We start from the raw sequence: 16280 nt of genomic DNA, 5'->3' as shown, positions 1-16280 counted from the left end.
CAAACAGTACAGGAAGCCTGAACCCTGAATTAGCCAGTCAGCTGACTGGAGACAGTAGCAGCAATGATGGTGCCACTGGTCTTACACAGACTGGTTCCATTTGGGAGTGGAGACATAGAATCTTACACCCAGTCTATCCTTTCCTGGTTTGGGGTTAGAGAAATCTGACTGGTGTGTAAAATGACTGACACGTTTCCATTCTTTGTCCTTGTTATACTTTGAAGTACAGAGATGCAAGTTATAAAACATTTGGAGAAGTTCTGATTACAAAGAAAACATGAGTGAGGTGAGGAAGTGTAATTCCCTTTTCTTTCCCGCCGCAGCACACGGCAGCCGGCGCTGAGGGCGGCGGTCAGTCGTTGGTGTCCCCCGGCTCGTGCTTGGAGGATTTCCGTGCGACTCCGTTCATCGAGTGCAACGGCGCCAGGGGAACCTGCCACTACTTCGCTAATAAGTACAGCTTCTGGCTAACCACCATCGACTCCAACAGTCAGTTTGTGGTTCCACCGAATCCGGAGACCCTGAAGGGAGGCCAGGAGCGCTTCAGAGTCAGCCGCTGCCAGGTCTGCAGCAAGTTCTTGTAGGTGGAGACGAAGCGTGGAAGGCTGGAGGGAAACATCAGGAGCTGAGGCACTTCCACCTTCAGGAACAAGAAAGGAGTTGACTTTGGAGAACCAGAACATGTGGCTGAAAAGGAGCCGCTCTCCTGCTTTAACAGTTACTTCAGACTGAGTCGAGCAGCATCACAGGAACCGACGGCTTCCTGTCGGGACCGAGCTGGAGGAAGGAAACAGAAGAATGGTTATGGTGTCGTTGCTCTTCTCTAGATTCACACTGACAATGGTGCTAATGTTTGTTTGTGTTTATTCTGTCTGTTTTCTTGTCGCGAGGATCGTTCTTGGCTACCTCAGAGAGTGCCACCCCATTGGAAAGCACTGTACTGCTTTGCACATACACACACACGTGACTCGGTTCAGACTGCAGTCATTGGTGGCATTTAAGGTCTGAACAGTTTACATTCATCTCTTAACCGGTTTAGCAGACGAGGCTAACGACCCCTGACATGAAATGACCCTTTCCCTGGGTTTTGTTGCAGTTTTTGCCACACTGACAGCCAGCGCCATGTTTGTAGATGTGCTGGGGAGTTTGCATGTTTTGCATGACGTGTTGTTTTGGTTGACGTTAAATTAGCTGGAATGAGAATCAGTTTCCCAAATTTTTGTCTAAATAGCCGATTCTTAATCGTTTCCATCGGGACCTTCTTAGTAGATAAACATTTTGTTGATTGTGCTTGATATAAAAAGTTAGAATCAAATCAATAAGTACAGGATGTAAATCAGGTTTCATATGTGGAACATTTCCTGTAAAAGCTAAATGTAGGAACAAGCACAAGGAGAGGCTGGTTCAAAATAAAACTGGAGATTTTATAAGAAAATAAAAACATAAATCTGGAGTAAAATACTGAGAGAACGGAAATGAAGTTAATAATAATAAAGTTCTGTTTAATTTTAAAGTTAAAGTTAGGTTTGCATGTTCTTCCTGCGTATGTGTGGCGGGTCCTCCCACCGTCCACGTGCATGTTGGGTCAACTGGTGACTCTAAAACTCTCCCTCGCAGTGAGTGTGTGTGTGAATGGTAGTTTGTCTCTCTGTGTGACCCTGTGATGGACTGGTGACCTTGCCGGGATAAACTCCAGCTTATCAGGCCTAAAATCTACTTTGCAGCATTATGCAGAGCAAACTCCACTCATCACAGCATCATCTGTCTGTGAGCGTGCAAAACTCCCGGCTTGTGTGGTGTTTTTATGTCTGAAACTCCTGCGACTGACTGAAAATGGAGAATTTGCTTCATTTTCTTGCAAAGAACAAAAAGAGAGAAGAAGTTCATGCTTTTCCCACAAATGTCTCGAGCAGAGTCTCTGCCATGGTTGTATGTCTGATCCTGCACTGACGTGGACTCTCATGCACAAGGGCGACTGCATCAAGCGAAGGGCCGTATCTCTCCACCTCTGGCCTCCGCTCTCACAGCCTGTCATCATGCTGGGACCAAAATAGTATTTTTAACTCACTCTTCGTTTTCCACACAGAGAAAACCGAGCGCACTCTGAACGATTCATTACTGCTGTACATAGAACTTACATTATTTCTCAAACGATTCATAATCCTGTTAGTTGTAACTTTTGTTGTCATTTTGTCTTTTTGTTCTCCTCAAACAAGACAGAAAAATGGTTTATTTTACTCTTTTAAATGTTTTCAACCATAATGAACAAGGAAGATGTACCTGCAAACAGAACTTACTACATCACAGATACACGTCACATTTAACATGATCTAAAAAACCCATAAAACTGGTTCAGATATCATCGGACAGAAAAAGCTACTGCATGACTTGTAACCACTATGGCCATGATGTCTAGCACGTCTCTGCTGGTAGCCTTGACATTTCACTTCTTTATGTCGTAGTTTTTATTTCTTTCCTCTCGTCTGTATTTGTTGTTTTTGTAATGTAGACTGTAATTATTTTTACTTAAGTCCCAGTACTACGCTTTGGTTTTATTTACTGAGATGGGAAAATAATATGTACATTAAATATGAGGAAAAAAAAGCCTTTAGGATGTGTTTATATGGAAGGCATATTCCAGACGCTTTCCATGGTTGATTTACCAGACATGAACGTTTTATATTGTCTGTTTGAACGTAAATATTCTCTCAGAACCAAATATAATCAGCATCATCTTGTAAGTGCCTGAATGACAATGAGATGCATTTTTCCTCAAAGAGGATCCATAACTACAACAGCAATAAAGAAATACTAAAATGTTTGTACTAGGATGTGTATTTTTTGTGATCACACAAATCAGAATAAAGTTTTAAAACTGACAGAAATGTTGGGTTTTTTGTTACAGAGACACTAAATGATGTTTTGAGCAGAACCTTTTTTATTCAGAAGGTATAAAAGATATTTTTCCTGATGAATGTATGCGATCCACTCTTTCCACTCTTTCCAAGCTTTATTTCACAGTTTGTTTTTATTTCTTTGAAGTTTTACACATTTTTTTTATTTTTGTTTCCAAAATTAATCAGGAAAAAAAAAACAGAAAATCGAGTTCATGTGTAATTACAGCATTACCATGACACTCACATTAAGCTTAGGTTAACCCGGTTTTTAGTCAACACCCGCCTGGATCCACCTGTGGTAAAAACAGCCGAGATTTGGAAAGGCACACGCGAGACTGATTATACATTTTTGTTGCATAAGAAACTTAGCTGCCTTCTACTAATTCAGTCTGCATCTGAATAAATAATTAGTCAGATAGATCTTATATATATATATATATATATATATATATATATATATATATATATATATATATATATATATATATATACACACATATATATATATATATATATATATATATATATGTAGGACAACAGGTTAAAGACAAGCAAAAAACAACACTGTATAAATACTATAACTCTTTGAGAAGTTGTATATAGTCTTGCATAATATGTTTAAAATCTTACTTTCTTCAGTTTCGCCAAACGATTGTTTGACTGGTTACCAGTTGTTTTTCTGTATATGACTAATCTGATCATATGTAAATTGCAGTTTATGGTTCCAGCATGCAGCTGCTTTACAAAACCATTTGCATTTCAGCTTAAAGTTAAATCTTGAAGTGTTATGTGCCTTCTAAAAGTAAAGACAATTAAGATGATTTCTCATTTAACAACTTTTAATTCAATTTGCAGTTTGTTGTAAAAGTCAGGAAAAAATGCACTGGCTTAAGAAAAAACACTTTTTTGTGAGAAAAAATGTAAACTTTGCACAAGTAGAGTGAAATAAATAAAATTTTGTTTTTGTTTTTTTGTTTGGTTTTTTTTTTTTTTTTTTTTTTTGTCTTTTTGTTTTTGCCGTGATTTGACGCTATATAAATAAAGCTGAATTGAATTAAATTGGGGCCCACTGTGACGCTCACGTAGGGCAAACACCAGCAGTTTGGACATGAAACACAATGTGCATAAAAGCCAGATAGTTACACCACAGTGTCTAATGTACTGCTATTGGTACCACTGACTGAGAGATGTTCGAAATGTCATTTCACAGTGTGTCGTTCACAATTTTCACCTTGTTGCGGTGGGGAAGGGGGCCCCTGGGCCTGTGCACTTTTAATCCGGCCCTGCCGCTAACAGCGACATGCTGCAGACAGTAGAGGGAGATCTCAAACAGCTGATATTAGCATCACATAACAAAATTAGCTCCAAGGGAAGCGAGGTGTCTAATTTTCTCTTAATTTTGGATCATATTAACAGGTCAGTATCTCTACCTCCAGACTGTGTCGGTATATGAATACTTCGTGCTGCAGGTTTTTGCTCAACAACTGGGCTGGTTGGTGTTTTTTAAGCGATGCGCAAAGCGTTAGCCAAACAGCTAGCTGTAGCTTTGCTAGCTGGTCGTCATTTATCAACATCTGCTTGGCGTCCTTTTCTCAGCTTTATAAATGTTAAGATGTGGTAAAAAAAAAAAAAAAAAAAAAAAAAAAAAAAATGACGGTGTGTCAATTATTCTACCTTTTTTTTTTTAATGTATATATATTCGTTCCCGTTAGGTAATGCACTAAACAGTTAACAGAGAATAGCTACGTTGTAACATTAGCTATATATTTAATAAGTTTATGTGCATCATACTAATAACAACATGTTGCACTCCAGGTTAATTTAAACAAATAAACTGAGTATACTGTCTTGTTGGTAGAGAAAGGCAGGAAATAAGACATTTTGGTGGAAGATCTTGGTGGAAAGCAGGCAAAGCCCGGTGCTATCAGCTAATGTAGCTGTGATAAAAACCCATTACAGATGGTAAACATTTTATTTAGATGTTAGCTTTTACATGTAAAGGTGAAATGTAATAACCATGACTAAAACTAAAAACCACTAACTAGTAAACGTGAATGGTAGCTTAGTGCATAAATGGGTCTAAATCTTATATACAGGCTATGGTCTAAAAACGCTACGTCAGCGACGTCTGATGATGGTTAGATCAAAATTAAACAGATCTTCAACCCGGTCCATGACCATTAATCTGGACCAGATCTGAACCAGGTGACCCATTAATCTGAACCAGATCTGAACCAGATGACTCATTAATCGGAATCAGATGACCCATTAATCTGAACCAGATCTGAACCAGGTGACCCATTAATCTGGACCAGATCTGAACCAGATGACTCATTAATCTGAACCAGATCTGAACCAGATGACTCATTAATCTGAACCAGATCTGAACCAGGTGACCCGTTAATCTGGACCAGATCTGAACCAGGTGACTCATTAATCTGAACCAGATCTGAACCAGGTGACTCATTAATCTGAACCAAATGATTTATTAGTCTGAACCGGGTGACTCATTAATCTGAACCAGATCTGAACCAGGTGACCCGTTAATCTGGACCAGATCTGAACAGGTGACTCATTAATCTGAACCAGGTGACTCATTAATCTGGACCAGATCTGAACCAGGTGACTCATTAATCTGAACCAGATCTGAACCAAATGATTTATTAGTCTGAACCAGGTGACTCATTAATCTGAACCAGGTGACTCATTAATCTGGACCAGATCTGAACCAGGTGACTCATTAATCTGAACCAGATCTGAACCAAATGATTTATTAGTCTGAACCAGGTGACTCATTAATCTGAACCAGGTGACTCATTAATCTGAACCAGATCTGAACCAGGTGACTCATTAATCTGAACCAGATCTGAACCAAATGATTTATTAGTCTGAACCAGGTGACTCATTAATCTGAACCAGATCTGAACCAGGTGACCCGTTAATCTGGACCAGATCTGAACAGGTGACTCATTAATCTGAACCAGATCTGAACCAGGTGTGTTTATACAGGAACCAGCTAAAAATAAATTCCTCCATGTGGAAGATTATAATTACATGATCAGAAAGTTGCTTTTGATGGGAGATAATCTATGATATGGGGACAAATTGTTACAAAAAAAACATTTTTTTTTAAACGAAAAAACAAACAAACAAATGCTTCATCTGTATATTATCCTGTTATTAATGTGGTTCACGAACAACATGGATGGAGAGCTACAATTAATGTAGAAATTTTTTTTTTAGTGATATTTGGATTCTTCTTTTGTTTGTTTTGATTAGTTGCATTTTTTTGCATAGAGAGAACTGTTTTTGTTTGTTTGTTTTTATTTTTTGTATGAATCCTAAAATTATATTGTTCTTTGTCAGCAAAAGCAGAATTTCAAAGGATAGTAGGAAGAAATTATTTTGCTGTATTAATATTAACAATTTCCATAATGAACAATATAATGGCAATTATATCAGAAAACATAATAAAGAATAAAATTTCCATACATATATATATATATATATATATATATATATATATATATATATATATATATATATGTATATGTATGTATGTATATATGTATGTATGTATGTGTATGTATATGTATATATCTGTGTGTATTTTATATATGTGTATATCTATATATTTATATAAAATATATACTGGCTTATTAAAAAACACTACTTGTGTAAGTTTTTCTTCACTTTAATTGTCTTCGGCATGAAACACAACTACATTTTCTCATACTGAATGGTGCAACAAAATCAAATTAATTCAGTTTCAGCTCACTTTTGCCGTTAATGATAGCAGCTAACTAACCAATAGTTTACGGAGACAAGGCGTGTCCCTGGTAATAAGAAACTGAATCGTAACATGCTTCTTTTTAAGATGCTTGTGAATCGCCGTCATACTACCATGTTCTCCTGCAAGTTCTACTTTGCAGAGTGATGTTATCATAACTAGTCAACCAATCCTGGCAGCCCTTCTTATCTGATCAGAATAGGCCTGGTAGGTCTGGTGGGTCTTTTCACACAGTTGCTTTTTTGCTGCTGTTTCCTGAGGCATGTTCAGGACGTGTTATATCTGGATGCCTACACCGAAGATGCTCCCTCATCGTTACAGTAGCTGCAAGGCAAGCCACTAGCTTCCTGGTTTTTATGTTGTTTACTGTTTGTTGCTCAGATACTTTAGGGAACAGGATCTGAGCAAATGACCCAACCAACTTCTTCTAAAAAGTTACCACGCAGACACACTTGTGTTTGTACTAGTGTTGTGTGGTTTTAACGTACCATTGGGGTAAGGGGGGAATTTTCAATAAGTAGAGGTTCCCCATGCATCAACTTTCATCTCTAATGTTGCCTTGATTACCTTGTTTTTACTGCAGGTACGCTGGAATTTTCTGATACCCACTCGGACATGTCCTATGTCTTCATCAACGACTCGTCGCAGACCAGCGTCCCTCTGCTGCAGTCCTGCATCGATGGAGACTTGCCCTTTGCTAAAAGGCTCCTGGAGACAGGATGCGACCCCAACATCCGGGACAACCGAGGCCGCACAGGCCTCCATCTAGCTGCTGCTCGTGGAAACGTGGACATATGTCGCCTCCTACACAAGTTTGGGGCTGATCTGTTGGCAACTGATTATCAAGGCAATACAGCGCTGCATCTTTGTGGTCATGTGGATACGATACAGTTCCTGGTTTCCAACGGGTTAAAGATCGATATCTGGTAAGAACGTGTTCAGAATCAGATTCAGGAACAGTTTTATTGCCATTGTCCATGAGGATCACAAACGATGAAGTTTTCCTGGTGTAATGGTGCAGCATCAATCATAGAAGTTTGCAGAAAGTAAATAAATAATAAAACTTAAGATAAAGCTACACGGCATGCAATAACAACTTAAATAGAGAGCACTCTCCCTATATAAACAAAATATACAGTTAACAGCAGCCAGTAGTGTGCCATTGTAACATTGGTGTTGATGTTCGCAGCAGCAGGGTGTGGAACAAACCACATAAATAGTCAGTGCAAATGACAGGAGGTGATTGGTCTTACAGAGTTGGGGAGTGTTCATAAGTCTGATAGCAGAGGGGAAGAAGCTCCACCCACGGCGGGAGGTTCTGGTCTGAATGGACTGTAGCCGCCTGCCTGAGGGGAGAAACAGATTGTGTCCAGGGTGAGAAGAGTAAGCTGCGATGCAACCTACACGCCTTCGGGCCGTGGAGACGTACCGGTCCTGGAGAGATGGGAGTCTGCAGCCAACCACCTTCCCAGCAGTATGAACAATGTGCTGCAGTTTGTGCCGTAACCAGATCTGCAGCGGAGATGAAGGCGTGGTAGACCTGATGTTTAGAAGAGGTTCACAGACACTTTATTTACGTACGAAAACAGAGCTGAAAGAAGCCGAGACCTTCGTTTGTAAGCTGGCCGAGTCCACTTCTTTGATCCGATTCAGAATTTGTTTTGCACATTCACATTTCCCCAAACAAAGCAAAAGGACTCGGATTTGAGTCTAAAAGGCTGATGTGAATGTGTCCTGAAAGAGCCGAGCTCGGAGGCTAATCTAGTCTCTATTTGTTCACCATTTGTAAAGTCTTTAATGTTTCATGTAAAGCACTTTGAATTGTCTTAAACATGAAAGGTGCTGTACAAATAAACGTGCCTTGTAAATTATCAGATAAAAAAAACAAAAAAGTAATTTTTTATTTTCATTTCTTTGTCTTTTTTTTTCTCTCCATTCCTTCAAAGTAACCACAATGGCTCCACTCCGCTGGTTCTGGCAAAAAGGCGTGGAGTCAACAAGGACGCCATTCGTCTTCTGGAGGGACTGGAGGAGCAGGAGGTGAAGGGCTTCAACAGAGGAGCTCATTCCAAGCTGGAGACCATGCAGATGGCTGATAGTGAGAGGTAAGCGGGACAATAGGAAATACAAACCGCTCGGGCGTGCCTTGTCACATGTTCATGTAAATATGTTTTATTTTACAGAGTTGTTGTAATCCTGATGTTTTTTCAAATGCACAAAACTAAAAATTCAGTGATACAATTGTTTTTTGTTGTGATGGAAAGATAACATTAAATAAAACAATAAATAACATCAGCTGAACACAGACGGAGTTTGTAACATGGGCTCTCTGCCTTTTCTTACCTCTATGTGGGTTTAATAAGCAGTGGCGTACTGAGGGCTCAACAAGTGCAATACGGACAGCTTTCTGTCAGTAAAGGAAACCTCAGTTGCACACAAACACATGCACAATATCATCACTGTCAATAGCATCGCATTCCTCATCTGAACACATTTAGTAGAACCAATCTGATGGAATAGGCGTTCATTTTATATTAAAGTTGTAACAAGCTGTTGGTTACTCTGCTGTAGCTCTAAGCTGATTGCCATTGTAGAAGCAAACATTTTAGTTTCATATTACAGTGACTGAGCTCTTTAGGTGTGTGGAAGACGCTGGATGTAGTAGATCCGCATCCTGGATTTTATTGCCACATGTTTTTCCATCTTCCATGAGTTTTTAAAACCTCAAAGTTACGCTAGAGCTGCAGCAACAGCTGTTTCAATTGATTGCATGTATGGATGCAGCTGTTTACATGATATTATCGCCGTATTACATCAGGGGAAGTGACAACACCCAGCACAGACAGTAGATAGAAGATAGAAGTGTTTCATGGAAAATACAACAAGTGTTCATGAATCTCAAAGTCTAAGTTAGGTCTCAAGACCCTGCAAAAGCAACTTAAGTGTGACTTGACTCCCCATGTTTGACTGTCGTCCTGCGCCTCTTACTCGCTATAAAATTCTTAGTTTAGTGGGGAAAAGAAAAACACATACGAGCAAATTCCATGATGTTCTGCATTTTACAACTTTTGCATTTTTATTGTCAATTTCCACAATTCTGTCAATTTCCATCCTTTCTCTGGAGCACCAGTTAACTAATCCAAACAGAAAGCTTGGAGATGAGTCAGAGTTGTATTATTTTAGTTTTGTTTGTGTCTCCATCTGATGCAGACTGACTCTGTGACGTAGAAACGTGTGAGGAGAAAACTGAGAAGTCTGTGAAACTTAATGGCCATCGTGAAACTTCTGGGCAAGACTCGACCCCAGTGTTTTGCAAAAAATGTGATCATCGGCCCGAAACTGATTAAATATCTGGAGTCGACTATTCTGACGCTCAATACCGTCTTCAGAATATGGGAGTAGAAAAATGGTGCTGTTTGGTCAGAAACTTTTACAGTGTGACTTAGGGATGGGCAATGTGACAATATATATATATATAAACTTATTTTATCACCTGCACAAGAATCCCGACAAAGAACACAGAGTCAACGAACAAAAGGTGCAAAAGCAGCGTCGAGTGGTGGAGAAAGCACTCATAAAAACTCCAGACATAACACTGCAACAGGCTTTTACACCTGGAACAGCATACAGCCATAGTTCCTGCAGATGGAAAGAGATCAATGCTGCCATTGCCAAGCACATCTGCAAAGATATGGTTCCAATCTACATGGTTGAGAATAGTGGGTTTTGTGAGGTGGTGCAAACGCATTGCAGTTTTATATTGTTTTTTAGTTATAGCAAACACTTTTGGCCCAACTTAGACACATCATCAGTGGTGTGTTTCAGGTTCATTAGATGTTTTGGGTCTCACAACAGACACCCTCGCCTAGGTGACCCAACCGGGGTTGATCAAGCCCTAGCTTTTGTCGAAGTAGCCTGTACCCATGGGTCACCCCCACTTAATCCACAGTCATCTCATCAGGTATGCAGCTTTCTCTGCTGCATTTGTGATGTTTTTGATGGCTTGCCTCTTCTGCTGCCCATTTATTCCTAATATCTTGAGGGCCCGAATGAGGGACTGGCCGGCAAATCCTCTGCATGTGACCCCGATGGGGTTACACCGGGTCCTCCATATCATACTATAGCATTTGCCTGCAGCTCTTCATACTTGGCCATCTTTTTATCAAAGGCCTCTTCCATCCTGTCTTGCCAGGGGGCAGTCAGCTCCAGTAGGACCACTTGCTTTGTTGTTTCAGACACCAGAACTATGTCTGGCCTGAGTGTGGTCTCAGTGATGTTCTCTGGGAACTTGAGCTGTCTCCCTTAGTCGACCTTCAGCTGCCAGTTCTGCTGTGGCCTCTCCCCATGCCTAACAAAGGCAACGGCTTGCCTTGTAAAGTGTTGGTGTTTGCTGGCAGAAATCCCTGCAGTGATCACCTCTGATATGACCCTCAATACTTGGTCGTGGCATCAGCAGCAACGCCCTTCTCCAAGTGCTCGCGGGCAACAGCACAGAATGTGCTCCAGCAATCCAGGTTTGTGGCAGAGGAGGCACAGTGGAGACTCAGACAAGCCCCAGCGAAAGAGATTGGACAGACTTGAGAGTACATCATTTATCGACTAAATGAGGAACTTGATCCAAGTGGCTCTGATCTCCATAGCTATGTCCAGTATATCCTCTGGTCAACTACCTCTTCCCATCGGGTCCATGTGCCATACCTACTATCCTACTGCAGTGGGCTTCCTCCACCCGTGCTGGGACCTTCTCTTGGATCACCTTTCGCCTCTCCTTCCTTAAGACTGATTGTATTTAGACCTTGGACTGCTCCCCGGACCTCCTTGTCGGGATGCCAATGTTCCCACCAGCTTGCGGTGTCACTGCAGTGCCTCAGCTTGACTGCCTCATGAGCCTTCCACTTGTCTGCTGGTTCTCACTTGAATGCCTTCAGAGGAGACTTTGTTGTCATCAGAGTCCCTGTACAGCAGTACCTCCCTTGCTTGGGTAACCATAAACTCCTCCATCAGACTACTGAGGAGCAGTTTAAGCTTGTTGTTCTTTCCGTACAAGGCAAAGCTTCGGGTTAAGCCCAACCACTTCCAGAGGAAGCTGGTGACCTTCCTCTCATCGCTCGACAGTTGTCGTTGGCACATTGTAGACCAGCAGCGGCCAGAGGATTTGTGGCAAAATGCCATGCTGTTAAATCCAGGCTTCTATAAACCATTCATTGACTGAAATTACAAAAAAGAAAAAAAATTATTGTGATGTATGTCGTTATCAGGATATAAAATGTGCTGTGTTGGGATATGAGATTTCGGTCATATCAACCCCAGTGTCACTCAACATTCAACTTTTTTATTTAGATTTTACGACCTAAAATCCTATTTCAAAGCTGGCGACAGCTTTAAAAGACTGTCAAGCATTTAATTAAAACCTCACTGGTGAAGCCAACTAATTACTCCTGTGTGTTTCAGTGCAATGGAGAGCCACTCCTTACTCAACCCCAACCTTCAGAGCAGCGAGGGCGTCCTGTCTAGCTTCCGGACCACTTGGCAGGAGTTTGTGGAGGACCTGGGTTTCTGGAGGGTCCTGCTGCTGCTTGTGGTCATTGCTTTGCTCTCCCTCGGCATCGCCTACTACGTCAGCGGTGTCCTGCCTTTCTCCACCAGCCAGCTGGAGCTGGTGCACTGAGAGGGTGGAGGGCATTGATGGGTAGAAAAAAGTTTGTAAAATAAAAAATAAAAAAAACGTGTGAAGTTCTGCTTTCTGCTTTGTTTTGTATAGAAAAAAAAACCTGGATTTATTTTATGCCCAGATCTTGTCTTAGCATCATGATACTGTTAAATAAAATTAACTGAAGCTTCGGGTTTGATAAGTTGAGGTAATGAGGTCAGTATTGTGGAACATCTCCAGGTATCTTCTTCGGCAATGAGGATGATGTTCTTTTATCCAACACAGTGATACTTTCTTGTATGACACCTTATGTTTACTGGTTTCTGTTACAAGCTGTACATTGCCAATATTTTGTACCTTTAATTTTCTGTTATTTATCAAATATCGTCATGTTGATTTTCCTCTCTTTGATCCCTTCTGTCTGCAGGACCTACACTGTAGTTTTCATGGTTATAGCATCTAACAGGCTGTTTTGTTGTCATAATTCAAAGGTAATCCATTGATGTTATGCCGCAGATTGTTTGTTATCACTGTGTAGCGAAGCACCTTGACTGTGTGCCTTTTGAAAGAGGTTTCTTGTTTTCCAGCAGCTCATGAAGACTTTCCTGTCTGTGTTGCATTAAAACCGCATATTGTATTAAATCTGACACAAGCACAGTGTGTTTAACCCGCAGGATTAACGCTGCACACTAATGGTTCCTACTTTGTTGTATATTATTTGTTTAAAATTGTTTCTCTTGATTTTTTTTCCCATGTAAATTAAAGATTTGAATGAAATCTTGAAGATTAATAAACTCATGACTGATTGTAATCATCAGACATCTCTTCTTGTTTCAGCTCGAGATTTATGAATACAACCTAAAAGCACGTTAAAAAAATTTTTGCTGGACACAGATGGAACAGAAACTACAGGTCTGAATCCACAACAGTAAAACCTGAGATTGTCTGGTAAAGCAGAACACAGGTTTAATGGGATTATATTGTCATGAGTTTTATGGTTTTATATAATGGAATAAACAAAAAAAAAAGCAAACAAAAGGAAATGATCATCTTTTGTTTTTAGTTAGAAAGTATTAGAGCAAAAGGCTCAGAACTGGAGAGGGATCCAATCAGGTTAGCAGCCCAGTTGACAACTAAGTATGGAATTAGACTGTTATATCTGGCTTTGATAACAAAAATGGATGCATAATTTTGATTAAAAAGCACTACAGAAAGCCATTTTCTACACCTAACACACACTCTTACTTCCAAATAAGAGGAAATGGAGAAGAGATCCAAGATTGTCAGATAGCACTAGGACCACACAATAGTGTTCCAGTCTTCAGTTGCCAGTACAAAACAGTAACCACTGATAGGGCTTTACCTCCATTCACCAGCAACCAATTCTCACAGTTTGCAGACTACCTTGGTTTCCATCATCGTCAGATAACGGCACATTGCCCGTTATGTGACACTTGTCCACCCGATACAATCAATAAGACTTCTATTACTAACATGGCCAAGACCAAAGAGCTGTCCAAAGACACCAGAGACAAAATTGTAGACCTCCACAAGCCTGGAAAAGGCTATGGGGCAATTGCCAAGCAGCTTGGTGAAAAAAGATCAACTATTGGAGCAATTGTTAAAAATGGAAGAAGCTAAATATGATTGTCAATCTCCCTCGGACTGGAGCTGAATGCAAGATCTCACCTCGCGAGGTCTCAGTGATCCTAAGAAAGGTGAGGAATCAGCCCAGAACTACACGAGAGTGGCTGGTCAATGACCTGAAATGAGGTGGGACCACCATTTCCAAGGTTACTCTTAGTAATACACTAAGACATCATGGTTTAAAATCGAGAAGTTTTCACATTTTGACATACAGGTAAATGAAAATAAATAATATCAAGCTCCATTTTCCTTCAATTTATTTTTATGATTTTCATGGCAAGGAATGAGTTGGAAGAATGAGAACACTTTTAGTGGATAGATATTTTATCTTCAGCTGCTTGGCAATAGGGCACTGGAGCACTATGCAGCAACCACTGGCAGCTAAAATGAAGCCAAAAAATGATGTGCCAAAAATTGCAATTTCGCCTCATCCATTTGTGGCTGAAAAGAGAGTCAATCGCATCAGCTACCATGTCAAAAAGGCTCAATTCACAGCAGCAATAAACATGTTTACAGACTGCTACAGAAAACTGTTTCAGGTCTATTAGGTCAAGGACACCTAATTAAATCTTGAAATTCGGCATGATTTTGGGGTGTGTTCTCCTCGCTGACAGATACCTGATATGCAAGAAGGCAAAGTGTAGCACAACGGTGGTCTTTAGCTGGCTAACAGCGTGATTTAGCTTAGAGTGTCTGCCTCTGTTACATGGCTACCCCACCTCACCAGTGAGGTTTTACATGGAAATAATAACTCCAAATGGAGTTACTTAATTCTGCTTTAGATCGGCGGGTTGGGAAGGGTTCTGATTGCTCAGGGGATGGTTATGACATACTTATGTCTACCGAAATAAAGTTTATTAGTGTTTCCTGCTTTTTGATTGTAACATGTAGAACTACATAATAAGTACCAGTTTCCCTGCAGTTTAACTATAATTTTTAAGCAACAGCGTGACATGAGGATAGTACTTCACTTTCTTTCAGCAACTGAGAAGGAGAAGGGAAATAGATGACCCAAGACGGAAGGCAAAACAACACGCGAAGTCAACACATCGTAGAGGAATTAAACAGTTTGGATTTCAAATGCGAGCCATTTACTTCGGAATTAGATTTGAATCCGAACTGACTTTTGCATTTGGAATTTGTTGTTTACATGGTCATTTTTGTCAGCTTGAGGCAGAATTAACTTTGATTAGGAATTAAAGAGGAAATTAAACTCCCATGTAAACGTTGCCAATGTAGCCTGACTCCTTACTAAAACGAGACCAACAGAATACTCCGTCAATCATATTTACCATAGAAACACTGGTTCAGATAATATATCTGAGCTCATCACTTTATGCTGTAAACTCAGCCCAGGTCAGACGGGTTTGTAAAAATGTAATTATTGGTTGACCTTTAATTTCAGGGTAATGTTAGAGATAGAATCATAGAAGTTGACCCAGTAACTTTGACTGTACTATGCTGGGGGAAAAAACAGAAGGACAACTATTTCCCAGAGCTGTGGTTGTTGTAAAGCAGGCAAACATTGCACCACTTGTTTGAATGTTTTATTTTAAATCATCTGAAGAAAAATGGTAATCTTGCACGACATTGAGTAAACTATTATTTTCAATTACCATTTTTCCATAGGATATCTGTGGGTGTAATAAATTAGACAGACATAGATAGATAGATAGATAGATAGCTAGATAGATAGATAGATAGATAGAGAAACATTTAATTCATTTAAATTTTTTTAGTTTTTGTTTTGATTAATTTTTTTGGGGTTTTGTTTTTGTTTTTGTTGTTTTGTTTTGTTATTTTTTTGTTAGTCTTCTTTTTTCAGATACATCTGGATCACCTCCTGGATCCAGGATATTTTTGATGGAGTCATTGCTGTGGGAAAACAGGGACAATTTAATTTTGCTTGTATATTGTAGATTACTTGTTGGAGGTGGCGGTGGCTAAGGTGGTAGAGCTGCTTTTCTTGTGACCTGACGGTTGGCGGTCCGAGAGGTCACAGTTATGTTGGGACAGGCGTCTCGTATAAAATGTGTGCATAGTAACATGAACAATGACCTGCTGTGGCAACCCTTTAAGAGGGAAAAGCTGAAAAGGGAAACAACAACATTGTTGATAATTTGTCTTGTCTGTTTGAACTCACCCGCCAGGTTGTAGGTGTTTCTACAAACCAGCTGAGATGGACGGTGAGATGGGTTTTAAACCTGTAAAACTGTATCTGTTAAGATGAATTTAGGTTTGTGAATGATGCAAGCGTTGATTTGTTGGTTGGATTTGTTGAAAGTCTATCAGTCAA

The 16280-nt window shown here is 40.0% G+C and overlaps 2 protein-coding genes across 2 annotated transcripts in view; both read left to right on the top strand.

Moving 5' to 3' along the window:
• col4a6 (collagen, type IV, alpha 6) overlaps positions 1 to 2870 on the top strand; it is a 182317-nt gene extending 179447 nt beyond the window's left edge. Inside the window, exon 48 of the mRNA XM_079257522.1 lies at positions 324 to 2870. Within this exon, the coding sequence (XP_079113648.1) occupies positions 324 to 584 (261 nt within the window). The 3' untranslated portion in view covers positions 585 to 2870. The remainder of the gene's footprint in view (positions 1 to 323) is intronic.
• Positions 2871 to 4221: 1351 nt separating this feature from the next.
• ankrd46b (ankyrin repeat domain 46b) lies at positions 4222 to 13142 on the top strand. Its single transcript, XM_079258168.1, has 4 exons — positions 4222 to 4313; positions 7271 to 7613; positions 8634 to 8792; positions 12139 to 13142. The coding sequence occupies exons 2-4, from the start codon at positions 7303 to 7305 to the stop codon at positions 12353 to 12355; spliced, it is 687 nt and encodes a 228-aa protein (XP_079114294.1). The 5' UTR covers positions 4222 to 4313; positions 7271 to 7302; the 3' UTR covers positions 12356 to 13142.
• The last annotated feature ends 3138 nt before the right edge of the window (positions 13143 to 16280 follow it).

Source organism: Telmatherina bonti (assembly GCF_933228915.1).
Source record: "Telmatherina bonti genome assembly, chromosome: 18".
Lineage (NCBI taxonomy): Eukaryota > Metazoa > Chordata > Actinopteri > Atheriniformes > Telmatherinidae > Telmatherina > Telmatherina bonti.
The sequence above is the reverse complement of the archived record's forward strand: the minus strand, read 5'-3'. Positions and strand labels throughout refer to the sequence as shown.

Excerpts from the sequence above, each read along its gene's own strand:
- ankrd46b (XM_079258168.1), top strand. The coding sequence starts at position 7,303 with ATGTCCTATGTCTTCATCAACGACTCGTCGCAGACCAGCGTCCCTCTG. Across the intron at positions 7,614-8,633 it reads GGGTTAAAGATCGATATCTG|TAACCACAATGGCTCCACTC; the intron begins GTAAGAACGTGT and ends ATTCCTTCAAAG. Across the intron at positions 8,793-12,138 it reads CAGATGGCTGATAGTGAGAG|TGCAATGGAGAGCCACTCCT; the intron begins GTAAGCGGGACA and ends TGTGTGTTTCAG.